Source organism: Moschus berezovskii, chromosome 11 (assembly GCF_049115385.1).
Source record: "Moschus berezovskii isolate FMDL1 chromosome 11, NW_MosBer_1.0, whole genome shotgun sequence".
Taxonomy (NCBI): domain Eukaryota; kingdom Metazoa; phylum Chordata; class Mammalia; order Artiodactyla; family Moschidae; genus Moschus; species Moschus berezovskii.
The window spans coordinates 95,367,268-95,386,736 of NC_142470.1; the positions used below are offsets into that span (position 1 = coordinate 95,367,268).

A 19,469-nucleotide genomic window follows, 5' to 3' on the forward strand; every position below is an offset into this window, starting at 1 on the left:
GGTCATTTTGGAACCACATCTTGAGAGAAATTGATGTGAGATGTGGTGAAAGGTGAAATTAATGTGTCTTCCCCCATCCTATGGGGATATTCATGCTGGAGTTTGGGGCTGAGTGGATGCTTAGGGAAAGAGACTGTTGGAATCAGACCCAGAATTTACAGATCCTCTAGCCTGGGGTACTTAGCACTGGCTGCACATCATAGTTGCATGGGGGAGCTTTTTAAAAGACCACAGCCAGACTCCTTGTTCCTCCTGTCTTGACGCTGAGTTTCTGGGAGGAGGGGCCCAGATACAGGTATTTCTAAAAAATCTCCAAATGTTCAGGAAGCATAATTGTGGGGTGAGAAGCCTTCTTGGAGTCTGTCACGGCACAGAGGGGACTGGCCTGCCTGCAGAGAGGCCACCACACCGTGCGCTGGGCTCCCTTTCGGAGACCGAGGTGCAGGCGCCTGGTCAGGCCCACTTGTCTCACAGTTGTTCCTGGCATTTCAGGCTCAGATGTAATTTCAGGACCTGCTTCCCAAAATAGAATATGAGCTCTGGGAGGCTGGACTCTGAGGGTGCTTTTTTGGGTTCCCTCTCTCGGGGCTTTAGGATAGAGGCTTTTAATGAATACTTACCATCCCTTTGTTCTTGTATTAATTAATTAGTTAGCATGACTAACTACTACGAGTCCCTGAGCTGTGGTAGAGATAGTTCACTGACCAGCTTCGAGAATGAACAGCTTCATTTCCTACAGCATTTAATGATCTGTATCTGTCTCTGCCCTATTTTCCACCCTCTACAGTCATGATTTATATCCTTGCATTCACTCATTTTGTTACTGAACAAATATTTATTGAGTATCTACTACATGTTGGATGATGCTTGAGGGTCTGGGGATACATCCAAGAACAAAACCAGATCCCTGTTCCCTTGGAGCTCAGACATCTATTTCCTTGAGGGTCGGATCTCCTGTGCTCCAACTTGGTACCTTTCTACCCTGCTTCCCCCAGGCTCACCAGGCAGAACCCGAGTCATGTCTGCCCCTTCCTTCTGCCTCCTCCCATCAGGTCCTCTCTTCCTACCTCTGTCTTACCAGTCGCTCCCTCTCCCTCCTCCCTCCGCTCTCTTATCTTCTGGGGAATCTTATAGAACCATCTGTAGGTGGACCCACATGACTTACCTGTACAGGGAAGGCGGGCTGCAGGGCCACTGGACTCTCTGAATCTGGATTTTTGAATAGTAAAAGTAACTTTAAAGCATTGACACTAGCTCATTTTCTTTAGATGAATTTAGTATGTAGTCAGTGTTAAAAAAAAAGATATATTACAGAAAGGAATGGGGCTTCCCTGGTGGCTCAGACAGTAAAGAACCCGCCTGGAATGCAGAAGACCCGTGTCCAATCTCTGGTCGGGAAGACCCCTTGGAGAAGGGAATGGCAACCCATTCCATTATTTTTACCTGGAGAATCCCATGGACAGAGGAGCCTAGCGGGCTACAGTCCATGGGGTCACAAAGAGTCGGGCAGGACTAAGTGACTAACACTTTCACTTTCATGAGGCAACAGTAAAATAGCCCCCCCCCCCATTCTGATGCTTCACACTAACTTGTTAACAATTTGATGTATTTCCACCAAGATTCTTTCTCCTCTTTTTTAAAAAAGCAACGTTAGTGTGAAATTTAGCACCTAAGAAAGTGCATGAAATGCAAAGGTACACTTTGATATGGTGGTTGGTTCTCAGTGGGGGCGGCTTGTTTCTCGGGGGCATTTGGCAATGTCTGGAGATGCGCTGGGTTGTAGAAGGAAATGGCAACCCACTCCAGTGTTCTTGCCTGGAGAATCCCAGGGATGGGGGAGCCTGGTGGGCTGCCGTCTATGGGGTCACACAGAGTCGGACACGACTGAAGTGACTTAGCAGCAGCAGCAGCAGCGCTGGGTTGTCACCGCTGAGTGAGAAGTGAGATGCTGTTGGGATCTGCTCTGGGTGGAGGCCACGGACGCTGCCATACATCCCAGAGCGCTTAAGGTGGCCCCGCAATACCCCTAACAAGCAATTCTCAAGGGTCAAGGTTGAGGAGCCCTGCTTTAATGGATCAATTGTGAAGGGAATGCTCGTGTATATTGCCCAGGCCAAGGAATTGAACCTTGCTCACCCCACCTGTCCACCAGAAGTCCCCAGACCCCTTGCCTTCCTCTCTAGAGGTAATCCCATCCAGATATCTTTTTCTTTCTTTTTTAAAAAATAATTTTATTCAGATATCTTTTTCAGATGTTTGCTTATTTACATTTTCACTCAGTAATAAGCCAGGGAGATTTTTATATGTCAGTAAATATTCTACACACTTTTCATTTTTATTTTATTATATGGGTGCACCGTAATTCAGTTAATCAACCCCCTATTGAGAAATGTTTAGGTTGTATCAATTTTTAATATTTATATCCAATGGTTAAGTTATAGTGTCTCTGCAAGAAGTATCCTGGCAAAAATCTTTGCCCAGATATTTAATAATTTCCTTTAGGTAAATACTGGAGGTGGTGTTGCTGTGTCAGAGGTTATAGACATATTTAAGAGTTCGCTGTGTTTCCCAAATTGCTGTCCTGATGATCTGTGTCAACTTTATCTTCCCTTTAGCTGAATTTAAGAGCTTATTTTCTTATAATTCTGCTAACATAAAGCATAATCATGCAAAATTTTAACACTTTCTTAGGTTCAAGTAGTATTTGTGATGTTTCAGTATTATTGCCTACTTGTGTTTATTTCTTAATGAATTTCTTTTTTAATTTGTGAAACATTTTATTTATTTATTTATTTTTGACTGTGTTGGGACTTCATTGCTGCGCATGGACTTTCCCTAGTTGTGGGAAACGGGAGCTACTCTCTAGTGGCCGTGCATAGGCTTCTCATTGCAGTGGCTTCTTTAGTTGCAGAGCACAGGCTCAGTGATGCATGGGCTTAAATAGTTGCAGCTCGTGGTCACTAGAGCTTGGCCTCAGTAGTTGTGGCATACAGACTTAGTTACTCTGCAGCATGTAGGATTTTCCTAGACCAGGGATTGAACCCTTGTCCTATGCATTGACAGGTGGATTCTTAACCACTGGACCACTAGGGAAGTCCCTGAATTGCTTTTTAATTTGCCCAGTTTGGGAGGGAAGAGAAGTTTGTCTTTTTCTTAATTAGTTATGAGTACTCTTTACGTATTAAGGACATTAAGATTTTTGTCACTGGTGTTTCAAATATCTTCCCCAGTTTTGTTTGGCCTTTTGAGTTTAAAGACTTCTCTTCTCAGACGGCTTTCCATCATACCCCGTGTATCCACTTGCCACCACTCTTTCCTGGCTACTTGTTTTCTGGAAAGCATATTTTCAGTTAAGATTTAGAAAGGTGGAGATTGGGATGGGAGTTCTTGAGATGAGAAGAGTAGGGCTTTCGTAGGGAAGGCAGGGAGTGACTGCTGCCCAGTCTCAGGGTGTGCAGGCTTGAGTTAGGGAACAGATGGAGGGCAAGTATCAGAGTTATCTGAGTCTGCCGGCCCTTTCTGTTAGGGGGTATCTGTGCTGAGAAGTTAAGCAGACCTTCTTTCAGCAGAAGCCAACGCTACCTTTTCTCCATTCAATGTCTACCATGTTTCCATTTCTGCTGGTTACTTTGAATTCTTATCGCTTTGCTTATCTAATGAGTATTCTAATGAGGTGTCAAGAGAGTGCCCAGCACAGAGCACGTACTCAATAAATATTTGTGGACTGGACTTCCCTGGTGGTATAGTAGACAAGAATCTGCCTGTTAATAAAGGAGACAAGGGTTTGATCCCTGGTCCAGGAAGAGCAGCTGCCACAGAGCAACCAAGCCTATGCGCCACAACTGGCAAGCCTGAGCGCCTGGAGCCTATGCTCTGCACCAAGAGGGATGACTGCAGGGAGAGGCCCAGGCACTGCAGCGGAGAGCAGCCCTCACTCACTGCAACTAAAGGAGGTCTGCTCGCAGCACCGGACACCCAGAGCAGGCCCCGCCCCCCAGTATTGAAAAATATGTTTGTGGGGTAAATGAGAGGCTGCACGGAGGCTGCCTGCAGGGTCTAAAGGTGCCCTGCGCCTCTGTCGTGGGTCCTGTTACCTGACTCATGGGCAGAAGCAGCCTGTATCTCTCTCTGTGAGTCCCGGACGTCCCCTCTCCTCTTCCGTCTGCTCCATCTCTCGGTGAACGGCCCCTCCAGCCACCCTGAGGGCATCTGCGTCAGAGTCTGAGACGGGCTCTACTCTTACCCAGCCCCCTTCCCCACCCAGTTGCCGGTCAGTAGACCGCAGGTCTGCTGCTGTGTCCTCACCATCTCCCACCTGGATTTAAATCAGAATTGTGTTAGAATACACATTATACGCAGTTTCTATCCTGACAATCGTTGAGTGTATAGTTCAGTGGTATCAATTGCATTCATCCTGTTGTGCAGCTATCACTACCATCCATGTCCAGAACACTTTCACCTTCTCCAACTAAAGTCTGTATCTGTTAAATAATAACTCCCCATTTCCTCCTCCCCAGATCCCTGCTAACTGGCATATTTCACTTAGCATGATGTTTCCAGGGTTCATCCATGTGGCAGCCTGTGTCGAACTTACTTCCTTTCTAAGGCTGAGCAGTATTCCGTTGTGTGTACAGCTCACATTCTGTTTTATCTGTTTATCTGTCAATGGACCTCTGGGCCTTGGTGCCTTTGAGATGCGATGGGAAATAGACCAGTATTCCTCAGCCTTTGTGTAAGCCCTCTTTGGACAGATGTTAGAAACATGGGAGCAGGTTGCAGACTGTGATGTGCACCCTCAGTGAAGACCCTTGCTTTGGCATTTATCTTCTCTGTGATCCCACCAGCTCCTAAGATTCCACTGAATCAGTGTTACAAAGACAAGCATTTTATCTGCTTCAGAAATGTACCTCAACCTTATCATTGTGTAGGAGGAGGGAGTCTGTCCCACCACCGCTATGGGGAGACTGCCCACTCATTCTGCCAGAGATTGGGGTGCTCCCTTCCACATAGTAACCCCCATCCATGTGTGTTCAGGCCTTGGCAGTGGGGCAGTTCACAAGTGTCCTAGACCATTGAAAGGGGCTTGTCCCCGCAAGTGCTCTGTGTTTAGTAGCTCAATCATCTCTGACTCTTTGCGGCCCCATGGACTGTAGCCCACCAGGCTCCTCTGTCCATGGGATTTCCTAGGCAAGAATCCTGGAGCGGGTAGCCATTTCCTCCTCCAGGGGATCTTCCAGACCCAGAGATCAAACCCTCATCTCCTGCATTTTCAGGCAAATTCTTTACCAGCTGAGCCATCCGGGAAGCCCTGTTCCCACAAGATGGGCTTGAAAAGGTGAATGAGCCGTGAGGCCCAGATGGCAGCAGGGACAGCAACTGGCTACTGACAGGTAGACCTCACCAGGTGAAAGGTGGTTCCTCGTGTGAGGCCATGGCCGTGTCTGATGCTCAGGTGTCAGATGTGTGAGGCTCTTCTCCCCTATGGCGACTGCTCAGCCGGGTGGCCCCAGGTGCTGGCTGGGCAGGATGGACTGTCCTCTTAGCTTCACTTTGCTTTGTGTCTCTAAGCCTCCTTCCCATATCTCCTCCCACAGCCCGTTAATCAGAATTGGCTCCAGTGCGGGGCTAGGACAATCTACTACATCTTCTTCTGTTACATACCTTGCCTCTCGACCTTCAAGGTCCGAGATTTCTTTGTCCTCCAGTTCTCCTCTGACAATCTTCCTTTAAGTCATCATTTTCAAAGTTTTGGGACTGTTATCTACAACAAGGAATGTATTTTACATCAAGATAGAGTACACGCATAAGTATATATGTGAAAATATAACCAAAAGTTTTGAGTAATAGTATTAATGTAATATTAATGTAATTAATAGTAATAGTAATAATAGCACATGAAAGATGTGCTCTGACATTTTCTTCTCTAGTCTAGCCTGTCATTAAAAAGACATATTGGTCAACTCACTCAGTTGATAGCATGGGCTGCTAATGGGTCCCAATGAGCAGTTTGAAAAACATTACCCTACAGCCATGGGTGACTCTGGTAGGAATGTAGGGTTGAGGTGGGGTGGGTAGGCAGGGGAAAACAAGTGAAGAATTTCCATGGGGCACAGAAGAGTCCTCCCATGGCAGGTTCATTCCTCTTCACTGAGTCATTCAGTCTGGAGGGACACCCCAGGGTTCCAGCATGATTCTCATGGATGCCTGCCTGTTCCCAATTCTGCAGTCCCCTCTCCACACCCCTGGCAGGAGCTGTGAGCGCTCATCTATCTTTAACTATTGAGTCTGTTTATTTATACACATAAAGCCACATCTCTCAAGGCCAAAACTGCTGATCAAGGACAGGAAAGGTCTAAATCCATGATGAGGAAGAAACTATTTCCTAATTAGCAGCCTGCTTTCCTTTTCCTTGGTGTCAATAAGTCTTGTGATCATGCCGGGTTAAAGTTTCATTTCTTTCTGTCTCTTCTTTGGGGCTGTAGAGCCTATCAGGGGCCCCTCCCTTCACATCATCCAGACGGTCCCAGAGTTGGCCCTTCTCGCTGGGATTTAGTGTAATCATATTGAGGGCCTTTGTTCTCATCTGCAGGGAAAGGCAGAAAGTAGAAAATGTCTAAAAGACATTCTGCGCAGGGCTTGGCACATGGGCACTGCTTATTTGCTACTAGCCAGAAGCACCAGCTTATGTTTCCAAGTGGACAATTCAAGAGAGGCTGCAGATGGAATTTTCCATGTTACTCCTGTAGGCCATGGAAAGTTGATTGGGGAGGGGAAGTGAACACTTAGGTAGCATCTCATATCTCCTCAAAACCAGTGAAGTAGAGATTCTTTTTTTATTATCATTTTACTGCCAAGGGAGCTAAGGCTTTTGAAAGATGACAAGTTTTACTTTAGGTCACTTAGTAGTACCTGCTGTTTGAATGACTCCAAAGCCATGTGTTTAACCCCAGCTGGAGCCGCACCAACGTGGCCCACAGGGAGATTCAGAGCGCTTCAGTCAGAGAGGCCTGGACACCTTCATAGGATCGCTGGGCCCTGAGGACCTCTCCCCTCCGTCGTGCCTCCTCCCAGCCCCTCTGTCTGTTGATATACAGCCAGACTGTGAATGTGGTCTCTGACGTTCCCTGAGAAGAGTGGCTCTACCCTCCAGTGAGGAAGTGAACTTGCACCCAACTTGGGAAACAAAAGGACCCATTCATTTCACACTCAATTACTGGGCACCTTGCTATAATAATCCGACTGCAGTGCGGGAGATCTGGGTTTGATCCCTGGGTTGGGAAGACCCTGGAGAAGGGAACAGCTACCCACTCCAGTATCCTGGCCTGGAGAATTCCACAGACTGTATAGTTCATGGGGTCGCAAAGAATCAGGCACAACTGAGCAACTCTCACTTGTTATATTCTAGGGTTCCTACCATGAGTAAGGCATGGTGTCTGCCCTCTGAAGCTCTCACTCTCATTGGGAGACAGATGTAGAAGTGCAGTGTTGTCCTGCTGTTCGATATATGTTTTCATAGATTGCAACCATCTCTGTCTGGGGGAGTCAGGGGAGGCATATCAGAGCAGAAACAACTGAGTTGGGCATTGAAGGATCAGTAGGAGTTCACTAGATGCAGCACACTGAGGCTCAGACGGGAAGGGAGGGGAAGCAAACTCACATTTAATGAGCATGCTGTGTGCCAGGCACCTCACTCATCCTATCTTGTTTAATTTTCATGACAGCACTATAAAGAGATATTATTATGACCTTATGCTAAGTGGGTCGCACTAGTGGTAAAGAACCTGCCTGCCAATGTCCGAGATGTAAGAGACGTGGATTTGATCCCTGGGTCAGGAAGATTCCCCCTGGAGAAGGGCATGGCAACCTTACAGGTGAGGAAGCAGAAGTTCAATGAAATTCCTCAGAGGTTCTTCAACTGTGGTACGTGGACCCATGGGGGAATGGGTCAGCAGGTTTGAGCAGGTCAGCAAGGTTAAACATATTTCCACAATAACACTGAGCTACTGTTTGCACTTTTCCCTGTGTTGATATTTGCTGTTGCTGGTGCAACAGCAGTGGAAAGTGAAACCGATGGTGCCTTAATACTAACAGGGCTTTGGCACCAAGTTGCACTAGTTGTATTTTTCATCAAAGGTCCGTCTAGTCAAACCTATGGTTTTTCCAGTAATCATGTATGGATGTGAGAGTTGAACCGTAAAGAACAATGAATGTCAAAGAATTGATGCTTTTGAACTGTGATGTTGGAGAAGACTCTTGAGAGTCCCTTGGACTGCAAGGAGATCCAACCGGTCAATCCTGATGCTGAAGCTGAAACTCCAATACTTTGGCCATCTAATGTGAAGAACTGACTCCTTAGAAAAGACTCTGATGCTGGGAAAGATTGAAGGCAGCAGGAGAAGGGGACGACAGAGGGTGAGATGGTTGGATGGCATCACTGACTCACATGAGTTTGAGCAAGCTCCGGGAGTTGGTAATGGACAGGAAAGCCATGGGGTCTCAAAGAGTTGGACACGACTGAGTGACTGAACAACATGTAATTCGAAGGGGAAAAAAAAGCCAGTACTCACAGTTTGAAAAAGAAAGCCAGTTTTATTGAAAAATGTCCCTGATAAAGCTGTGCAGTCATTGATTTTATTAATCTTGATCCTGGAGTACCTGTTTTTGCAATCTTTTCTGTGTTGGGATGGGAAGTATGCCCAGAGCACTTCTGCTGCACCCGGGGAAGTGACGATTGTTGCATAAAAAGCACCTGTGTGACTGCTCACGTGGCATGTTGAACTAGCCTTTTGTTTTAAAATTTAAAAAATGGAATATTGCTTTCACTTGAAAGAGTGACTGACAAGCTATGATTATTCAGACTTGGGCATTTGACAGTCATTTTCTTGAAAATGAGTGAGCAAGCCTGCTTCTTTAAACTGACATTTATCATTTGTTGCCCATCATAAAAGTTGAGCTTTTGAACAAAAATTGGAGTTTTAGAAAACTTCTGTCTTGCGTTTCTCAGTATTTAATGACTTTTCTGATGAGATTACTTCCCAAATGACCAACGCAAGATGTTAGAGAGTCCTCCATGGGTAAAAGAGTTATTCAAAATGCAAGACAGGACAATAGATTTTAATGTAACAGTATGAAATGTTTATCACTCTACTTTCAAATTTCACACCCCAGCTAACCTTTAAGTTTAAGAAATACTTCCTGTCAAGTTTTGGTGTGGTATGAGAGAAGAATATCCAAAATTATCTGAAAACTTATTAAAATGCACCTCCTTTTCCATCTATATGTCTGGTTGGATTTTCTTCATGGATGTCAACTAAAACAAGACATCTCAGTGGACTGAATGTAGACAAAGATATGATCATCCAGCGAGGCATTAAAGAGTTTTGCAAAAGTAAACTGTCATTTTCCTTTTTCCTTTGTTTTGGAAGTTATAGTTATTTTTCACAAAAATATGTCACTTATGTACTGGGCTTATTTTTGTTAATGTAAAATTAATTACCAAATAAATATTTTAAAGTGCCTCAGTTTTAACCTCAAATACAGTAAAAGTCAATAGATACAAGTTACCTTAGTTTTACTTAAGCTCCTTAGGGTCCTTAATTTTTAAGAGTGACATTGTGTGACCAAAAACTTAAGAACTGCTGCCCTAGGGTCTCTGAGAAAATAAGTGTTCTATGGTGATCTGTGTCATCCCAAAGTCCACGTGCTTTTCCCTCAACAGTGATTTTCAGCAGGTGGTGGGGGGGCTGGGGCTCACCCTCTCCCGCTGGGGGAGATTTATCAGGACATCTGAGGGCACTCGGGGGACCTGAATCTTTGTCTTAAGTCTACCAATCAATCCTCTGTTGGGTGTTTCTTTCGCCTCGATTTTCCTTCACTTCTTTCTCTGTTGTTGCATGCATGTGTGCTCAGTCAGTCGTGTCTAACTCTCTGACTCCATGGATTGTAGCCTGCCAGGCTCCTCTGTCCATGGGATTTCTCAGGCAAGAATATTGAAGTGGATTGCGGTTTCCTTCTCCAGGGTATCTTCCCGATCCAGGGATGGAACCCGCGTCTCCTGCATTGGCAGGCGGATTCTTTACCACTGAGCCACCTGGGAAGCCATTGTTTCCTTCCTCCAAATCCGTCCCCAGACCTTGCTTGTGTCCATGACCCCCTCTGCTCCTCTCTTCTCTTCCTGCTCTGAGCTGGGCCGTGGGGGCTGGACCTCCAGGAAGGAAACAGACAGTGCTCGGCTTCAGAGGAGGACTCAGGGGTCCTGGGGGATGTTTCCAGAGGCTCGAAGGGCCAGTCCAGGTAGGACACTGTGAATGCTGAGGAGTCTAGGTGGGGCCACAGGCTTCTCACTGAAGGGTCTTGCACAGATGGGGTTGAATCGGTGATCTTTCATATCCAACCCAAATATAAATTCTGTGTCTGGCAGAACACTTTAAATCATTTACCAAGCACACAATCATTCCTGTCCTGATGCTTAGTGGAAAAGCCAGACACGTTTGGCCCTTTCTGTTCCTCTCATCCACCCCTCAGGCCCAAATGCCAGAGGAAAGGCTCAGCAGGCTCCCGCCTGGGGCACTCAGCAGTGTGAGTTCCTGTCTCTTCTGAAGCCTTTCTGTGTTCCCTCAGCCTAGCCTGTTTCAGGTAGATGCCTTCAAGGTGAGAGAGAGGAGGATTTTTTTTTTAGATTGAGGTAAAATTCACAAACCCTAAAAGCCACCATTTTAATAATTTAAAAATATACACTGTAAATGATCTTTAGTACATTCACTATGTTGTACAATCGTCATTATCTCATTTCATAACATTTCATCACCCAGAAAAGAAATCTCCATTAAGGATTCATTTGCCATTCCCATCTCCCCCAACGTCCCTGGAAACTACTAAACTATTTTCTGTCTCTGTGGATTTCCCTATTCTGAACATTTCACATAAATGGAATCATACAGTATGTGGAGATAGATTTTTTAAAAAGGAAAATGGAATATTTTCTATGAAGATCATTCATTCTTAGAATCAGAAACTTGACAATTTCAAGACTTTATTTAGAAAGTCAGGAGTAACAATAACAAACTCAGTAAGAGTCAGGCTGAGTTTGGGGGGGAATGGATACCTGTAGATGTATGACTGAGCCCCTTTGCTGTTCACCTGAAACTATCACAACATTGTTAATTGGCTATACTCGGATACAAATACAAAATAAAAAAAGAAGAGTCAGTCTGGCACTTCCCTGGTGGTCCAGTGGCTGAGACTCTTGAGCTCCCAATGCCAGGGGCCTGGGTTGGATCCCTGGTTAGGGAACTAGACCTCACAAGCTGCAGCTAAGAGTGCCCAGCCACAGCTAAAGATCCCGGGTGCTGCAACTAAGAGCCAGAACAGCAAAATAAATAAAAAAATGAAATATTGAGAAAAAAGAGAGTTAGGCTGGGTATTTTCCTTTAGACGATCCTTCAGATGGGGCTGCTGTTTCTCCAACCCAGGGCTGAGAGACCTGTGTGATTGGCATTGGGCTTTCACTGCAGACCAGGGGTGTTCTCAGGGACCTGTGGGTTTTGTAGGTTTCCTTTGAGGGGCTGGCTGCAGTGCACGACTAGGAACTGGCCCTCACTTGGGGAAGGTGCAGAGTGGGGTGTGTCTCTTCACGCGCCCTCTGTGTCTCTCGTAGGTGTGAAGAAGAGAACCAAAGTCATCAGGAACAACGTGAACCCTGTGTGGAATGAGGTATGTCCTCTGCGGGGTGAGTCAGGGGGCTCGGTGGCTTTTTCGGTGGTGTTGTCATCCAGAGGAGGGGCTCTGGTCTGGCTCGCCACGGAATCCCCGGGCACCAGGGACCTGGGAGGAGCGATGGTGGCCTGGCCGGGGTCTGCCCTGCGATGTGGCTGCAGCGTGGAGAGGAGTGAGGTGTGTGCTGTCTCTGCTCCTTTCTGGTCAGGCCAGCCGGATGGAGGGTGTGTTCGGCTCTCCTGTCTCCCTTACGCAGGCTGCTGTCTTTACCCAGAGCCGCCTCCTCCCACGGCCCTCCCTGGCTCCTCGTCTGCCTCTTGCTGGCCTCTGCCTGCCTCCTCAACCAGCTTGCTTTTTTTTCTATTTTTACTTTGGGTTACACTGAATACATTGTTTTAGAAAAACTGTCAGTGTTTACCAATTCCTGTGGTAATTTAAACCACAGGAAGTAATTGCCTGTTTGCAGTAACTTATCTGTGCAAATGATTTACTTAAGGCATTTTGCAATAGCCTTTCACAATTTTAGTGAATAAATCTGTGTTGGGAGATGCTCATTTATTTGCTCACCAATTCAGGTTCTTGTTGGTCAGTGTGTTATCTGCTCAGAGATTCATCATTCTCTAATTGGCAAAAGAATTGGCTCCCATCGGCTGTATAACTTGCTCCTGTTTGAGACTTGGTCAGTCAGCTTCCTTTATACGGCTCTCTGGTCATCTTTGGAAGCCCTGGGTGCCTTGTGTGGGTAGCGTCAAGGTGCATGGGGTGCCTTTGCCCTGAGAAGGATCCTGGGATTATCGGAGACCTATGTGGCACTAATGCATGCTGTCACCAGGGGCCTGACTACTCCGTGAGCACATTGATTTTGGTCCCTGAGGGCCCTGCAGAGTCACCTGGCATTTTCCCCAGCTGCGCTTCTGGTGACTGGTAGAACTGAGTTGGCGGTAGGGGTTCACGGGAGTCTGGCCTCTTCTGCTGCCTTCAGCTCTCGCTGTCAACTTCTGAAGCCCTGGGACCCTGCCACTCATGTACTCATTCTTTCTCTCTTGCACCCCTCCCTCCCCCAGGAGTGGTCGCAGATGCCCCCTCAGTGCCCAGGAGGAACCAGACACAGTCTCTTCTCTTCTAGGGGCCCACAGGTTAAGACATCTTTTCTCCTTTTCTTCCAGGGATTCGAGTGGGACCTCAAGGGTGTCCCCCTGGACCAGGGCTCCGAGCTTCTTGTGGTGGTCAAAGACCATGAGACGATGGGGAGGAACAGGTGAGGTGGTGAGGGGGCTCTGAGACCTGTGGGTTTGTCTGGGCAGGGTCGTGGCAGATGCCGCTTTCAGAATCTGGACTCTGGGGAGCTGGTGTTTAGTGAAGACCTGCCACTCATGGGCCTGGCCCAGAGAAGGAGGGGAGAGGCTTGACTGCAGCATCAGGAACTCAGCTGGGGGTGAATTGGCAGGGAAGGAAGATGGGCTAGAGTCAGATGTGAGTGCGTTTCCCAGGACAGCCTGTGCCCCAGAGAGCAGGGGAGAGAAAGCTGTCTGGCTCCTGCTGCAGCCCCGAGGTGCCTGGCACAGCCCTCTCTCCCCACCCACTGCAGGAGACAGGCAAGCAGAGCAGCCACTGGCGGGAGCGCTCCAGGAGGGCTTCATGCAAGAGGTGGGACTCGAGGTGAGAGTTGTGGTCTAGAAGTCAGAACAGTGCTAATGGTCCACACTGACTGCTGACCGTCCTGTGGCAGTGTTTTCTGATGTCATTTCATGTGTCAGTTTGTAGTGGGGAGGGTTTCCAGGCGGGGGAAATAGCAGGAGCAGAGTTGGAAGTTTTGTGGTGGTCAAAGCAGGCTCTTCGGCAGATGGTGGGTCCTTCCTCTTGTGCTGAGCTCCTGGCCTTTTGTGTGCTGGTGGTCGGGGTGTCGGGAGGGGGCAGGGCCAGCCGAGCTTGCAGATTGATGGTCCTGTTGATGGTGGGGTGGGGTGGGCTGGGAGATACCAGGTGTGAGGGCACCCAGTGCTGAGCCTTAAATGTGGTGGTGGGGGTTCAGCAGCCCCTGCTGGATCTGATGGCGCCGGCAGGGTGGGTTCCTGCTCCTGGTGCCACTTGCTGAGGTCCGGACCCAAGGATCAGGCATGGGCTTGCTGTTTTGTGACCTGCTGACAGTGGAACCTTTGTTTGGGAACTGGGTGAGCTGGTGTCTGGGGCCCGGCTGTTTTTCCCTGGGGTGGGGGAGGGGAGAGGGGAGGCGGGAAAATTCTGAGATCTGGTGAAGGCCGACAAGGGTCTCAGGCTGCAAAATATCCGGGAAGTTTGAAATCTTAAAAAGCTTGGGAAAACCCCAACTGCCACAGTCTCTTTGTGGCTCTGCTGGCCGTGAGTGCGGAGCTTGGTACGTGTGGGGAGGACGGGGGTGCTTTCACTGCGCCCTCCCAAGGTGGGGCTGCAAGTGTGGGGCCCAGGGAGTCTTGGGTCCATATTGTCCAGTCTGGACCTCAGCAGCCTCCACCTGCGCAGGAGCAGGGCCTGGAGTTAGTTCACACTAAACTACTCCAACACAGTCGTTTTGTGGAAAAAAGTCAGCTTCTGATAAGTATGAATGGTGGACCTGCCGGTGAGGGAGGAGCAGCGCTGGACTCCAGGTAGTCCTGGAGGGCTTCTTGGAGGAGGGCCACACAGGCTGAATCGGAGGCCAGGGTTGGCTTTAGAGAGGAGAGGAATGGAGGGCCTTCCACTGTTCAGTCACGGAGGGCAGGGGGTTAAGGCCTTACAGGTGGGACTGAGTCACACAACTTGTACAGCCCAGTGAGAGGGGAGCAGGGGGGCCCCACTGGGAGGGGGCCTCCAGCATCAGGCTGAGGATAATAATAGCAAATCCACAACAGCTGATGTTTACCGAGAGCTTAGCCAAGTATCTGGTCCTATGCTGAGTCTTTATATAAAGGATCTTTTTTAATCGTTATGGGTTGCTGTTATACTTGTCGTTATTACAGAGGGAAATCGAGGCTCCAGGAGGCCGGGTGATTTCCCCGAAGGTTAGTGATGGCAGAGCTGTGATTGAAGGGTGGGTCTTCAACATGGTCAGAATCATGGTGTCCCTGCACCTCTCAGAGTCTCCCGGAAGCTCCAGGCGGGTGCTAGGCCCTTCTGGAGGGAGCTTAGCAAGGCAAAGGCATGCAGAGGAAATGCAGGTTTCATTTTCATGATCATATTCAGCATTTTTCAGGCCCTGTGGGGAGATTCTAAGACCAGGAAGGCAGCAGGGTTCGAGAACATATTTTTGATCAATTCAAGAGCCAGGCTGGCCCTCGGGTGATACCAGGCCAGTGTCACACATGGATCGGCCTGGCCCTGTGGGTTGGAGGTCACAGGAAGGGCAGGTTGGATCGCACCTTGGAACCCTCTGGTTGGCCCCTGTGGGTGTCCTTTAGCTCCCAGGGGGAAGTCAGCTCTCTGAAAACCAGTTTCCCCCATGACCAGGTCACTGTGAAGCCAGTGTGCTAGAAATCAGTTCCTCAAACATTAATCTGCAGAAGACCTAATCGACAAAGCTTTCTAATTTAAACAGAAACTTCTTTCGCATAACTATTTTGATTGTTATTTTTTGAGTTTTACAAACATTTATCTTGATTTTGTAGTTCTAGCAGTTAAAAATTATTAATGGGCTTCCCTGGTGGTTCAGCTGGTAAAGAATCTGCCTGCAATGCAGGAGACCTGGGTTTGATCCCTAGGCTGGGAAAATCTCCTGGAGAAGGGAAAGGCTACTCACTCCAGTATTGTGGCCTAGAGAATTCCATGGACTATAGAGTCCATGGGTTGGCAAAGAGTCGGACACGACTGAGTGACCTTCACTTCACTTCACAAATTATTAAATTTTAATTCAGCTGAATTTAAAATTACATTCACAAGCACCTGAAGAATTTTAGAAATAATAGAGTTTTGGTTTCGTTGTTGGAGCTGTTGCCAGAGCGGGGTCTGCAGGCTGGAGAGCAGTTTGACTGGATGGAAGGTGTATGGGGGTAAGCCGGTGGAGCGGCAGAGGGGAGGCAAGGCACACACAGGTGCTTCTGTCAGGCCCATGGTTGGACCGCACAGCACATGCACTCTGCTCGTGAAATGTGAGAAAGGAATCCCAGATTAACATTAGTAACCTTTCTAAGGCTGCGAAAGTGAGGAACCTTTCCAGGAAGCGACAAGAGCAGCCACGTGACATTTTGCATTCTGAAAGAGAAAAGGGAAAAAAATTTAGTGAATTCAATTTAATGAACATGTTATGTGAAACACCTACTCACTACCCCCAAGCTGTCAGTGTCTGGTCAGGAAGCAAATAGGGAAATAATGGGTGTGACGGTGACCGTTGCCATCAGGCTGTCCTCGGTTTCAGTGAGGTCCACAGGGTCCCTTCATCCCTGGCCGTCCCGGGTGCTCTCTGAACCCCACCAAGGGTCCTCCCGGGTCTGCTTCCAGCAAAGCCTCTGCCTCCTCTGCAGAGGCTCCCTCCGCCTCCTCCTCTCCTTCTGCCAAACCTCCATCCTCTGCCTCCTGCCGTTCTTAGAGTCCCCTCAACGCCTCACTCATTCTTCCGCCCCTCACTTGCACGTGTGTCTGCAAAGGCCTCTGGCGCTGCTCCCTGCCCCTCCTGCCCCGCCGCTTTTACCCTTCTCTCCTGCGCCCCTTCCCCCACTCTCCTCTCTGTGGTTTCTGTGTTTCCCCCGCGGCTCTTGGCAGTTTTGAGCGACCTTGTTGTGCCAAACTGGTCTGCTGGCCTGGAGTGGGGTCTTGGAATCTCTCAGGAGGGGAACCACTCAGGCTGGTTACTATCTCTGGGCCATTCTGTACCCCACCCACCCTGAACCAACTGCAGGGTGAATCAAAACTCTGTGTCCATAAAATCAGATTTCAAATGCAAAAATGAAGCATCACTCCTCTGGATGGGAGACAGCTGTGCAAACCCAGCTAGGGTGGGTCCTGGACTTGTGTCCCAGGCTGCATTCAACAACTTCCTGTTTACTCTGGGCTTCTCAGAAGGATGTTGGAGGGGAAGCTGACCTTGATCCCTGACCAGCTGCTTGACTGCTAGAATGTTGAGCCGGGAAGTTCCCAATCCAGGCTATGAGACACAGTAGCATCACTGGCCGTTTTGACACAGCACACCAGTGCCTGGCTCCACCTGCAAGTTCTGACTTCACTGGGGCCAGGGCCTGTGCGTCATTACAAACTCCCAGGTGTTCGGGGGTGAGAAGTGGTCATCTCCACTCTAGACCAGTGCTGCTGGATAGAGCTTACTGAGATGATGGAATCATTTTGTGTTGGCCAGTGTGACTGAGGAGCTGAATCTTAAATTTTGCTTAATTTAAATTTAAATGGTTCATGTGCATGTGTAGTGGCTGTTTGCTCTGTTGGACAGTGCAGCTCTAGGTTTTCGGAACAGAGCTCCAACCCTGGGTGCATCTTACAATGATTCAGGAGCTTGACCAGAGATCAGTGTCTGGGCTCTGCAGCAAATTGATTAAAGGAGAAGCTAGAGTCGAGTGCAGGCCTCAGCACTTCTTGAATCTGCACAGGGGAGGCCAGTGTGCAGCAGGGCTGAGCACCCACTGCATGAGCGCAAGGAATGGCTCTCAGTTTTTTACATGGATTAGCTAAGAAGTAAATATAATTCTTGCCATAGTTTATTGATGTAGTTTGTAGAAATGATTACCGTATAACAATCATGGGCAAAATGGTTCATGGGCAAAATTGTTAAGGAAATGAAAAGACTGACTGAAGGATTCTATTGGTAACTGTAAACATTGGCCTGAGAGAATTAGACTTAATAGAATCCCACAAAAGAAAACTCAAGAATGGGAGAGACCTATAGTTGATAAAGCTTGATACGTACCAAAAAATGAAAAAAAAAACAACAACCAAAAAACAACTTTGCACCAAACCTGTGTTGGGAAATGTAAATAGAAAATAATTATTACGAATGACAATAATTTAGGTAAAATAAAAATGAAGATTGAAAAAAGGAAAGAGTTTAATTACACTGTATAGAAAATATATCAGCAAATTAAATGGGTTTAATTTAATTTGTTCTGAAAAATGCCTTTCCAGTGGAAATTAATTAATGTAGGTGTATTTTTTTAAATTTAAATGTTTAGTAAATATAAATATGGAAGCAAAAGTCTCCATGGGGTCAAAGTATCCACTTGTCAAAACATCAGGGTTACAGAATTCCCTGGTGATCCAGTGGTTAGGACTCTGTGTTTTCCTGCTTTCACTGCTGAGTGTCCAGTTTGATGCCTGATTGGGGAACTAACATCCCACAAGCTGAGTGGCACAGCAAAATGAAAAACAAGAAACATAAAACATTTGTGTTAAAATGATGCTCATCTTGACTATGGTAACTCACTGGCTCCAGGCCTAGCCAGGCCTGGGGTGGGGTGGCCAGATTCAACAGAGAAACATACAGGACAGACAGTTAAGTCTGAGTGTCCCAAGTGTTGCATGAGACATACTTATATTAAAAAATTCCCCATTGTTTACCTGAAATGAAAACTTAGCAGGCAGTAGTGTACTTGATCTGGCAACTCTACTCCAGGGGACCTGTGCACCCAGGCCCCCTTCAATCAGACAGTGCAGAAGGCGACCCAGATTGACATCAAGAATCAGCTAGAAGGCACTTTACTGTTTTAAGGAAGCGTTCCTTTAGACGCTCACTATAGCATTTTCTCTGGACAAGCGTGACCCACCCCCGACCTTTCAGCAACCTGGTGACTCTATAAAGTGGGCCATTGAGGGCTCTCTCAGCCACTCACAGAGTCTTGCCTGGCTTAGTCTGCCCTGCGACCTGGGTTGCCGGCATGGTGTCTGCCACTGAGGGGGTCCCAGAAGGCAGCGCCCCACGCACTGTGCTCCCCGTCCTTCCTCCTCAGCCGCTCCTCCTCCCACCCCCACGTTGGGCTCCGTGAGCTGGTAGACTGGAACCAGTATAGACTTTGGGAAGACGTGCAGTCCAGTCGCAACAGCCCTGCTGCCTGGGGCGGGTCCTCATGTCGGCTCCCTGAGCCTCCGTTCGCTCCTCCTTACGGAGCGTAACTCAGGCGCACAGGCACATCTCGGAGTCCTGCGCAGAGGGCTGCTCCACAAACGGCAGCTGGCATTCCTCCAGGCACACTTCCTTTTTGTCCCTCCTTGTGCTTCCTCTGGCTGTCCTGGTTGCTTTGAGTCCCACTGTCCCAGTCCTTTCCCATCAAAGGCTCCTCTTAGCTGTCGTTGAAAAAGACTCACTCATACTGAAGTGTTGGTGGCAGCCTGTAGCTTAACTTTTGCATTTTCTTAAAAATGTTGGGGATGCTGCTTTATTCCCCAGACTCTGCTTAGACCAAAAAGAGAAATGATAATGGTGAGAGGTTAGGCACCATTATGGGCTGTGAGGAGATATTTTGGGAACGGTGGATCTTCCTGACATAGGTGACTATCTCTTGTAGGGATGTCACTGAGTAGGTCTTGGTTCCCTTCCACCCCGGGTGGAGGTGGAAGGGGTGTCCTGGTGTCTCCTGGGACAATGGGCTTTATCTGTTGAGGGAAAATGGGGGTTTCCAGGAAGAAGCTGAACATGAGTCAGTCACACGCAAGAATGTAAGGAAGGCCGCTGAGGTGCCAGGGGAGCAGGTCTGGCCAGTGGGTGTCTGCCACTCACCCCTGGAGTGGATTGGTGTGGCTGAGGGTCCCATCCTGGCAGGAGCAGGTGGTCTTGGCCCTCTAGGTTGTCTGTATCGCTGGCATGA

At 48.1% G+C, this 19,469-nt stretch overlaps 1 protein-coding gene across 17 annotated transcripts in view; it reads left to right on the forward strand.

Annotated features, from left to right (window-relative positions):
- DYSF (dysferlin) overlaps positions 1–19,469 on the forward strand; it is a 229,666-nt gene that overhangs the window by 15,806 nt on the left and 194,391 nt on the right. For all 17 annotated transcript variants that reach the window (XM_055400236.2, XM_055400240.2, XM_055400242.2 and 14 more), the window contains exons 2-3: positions 11,657–11,712; positions 12,882–12,973. In XM_055400236.2, coding sequence (XP_055256211.2) covers positions 11,657–11,712; positions 12,882–12,973 — 148 coding nt within the window. The remainder of the gene's footprint in view (positions 1–11,656; positions 11,713–12,881; positions 12,974–19,469) is intronic.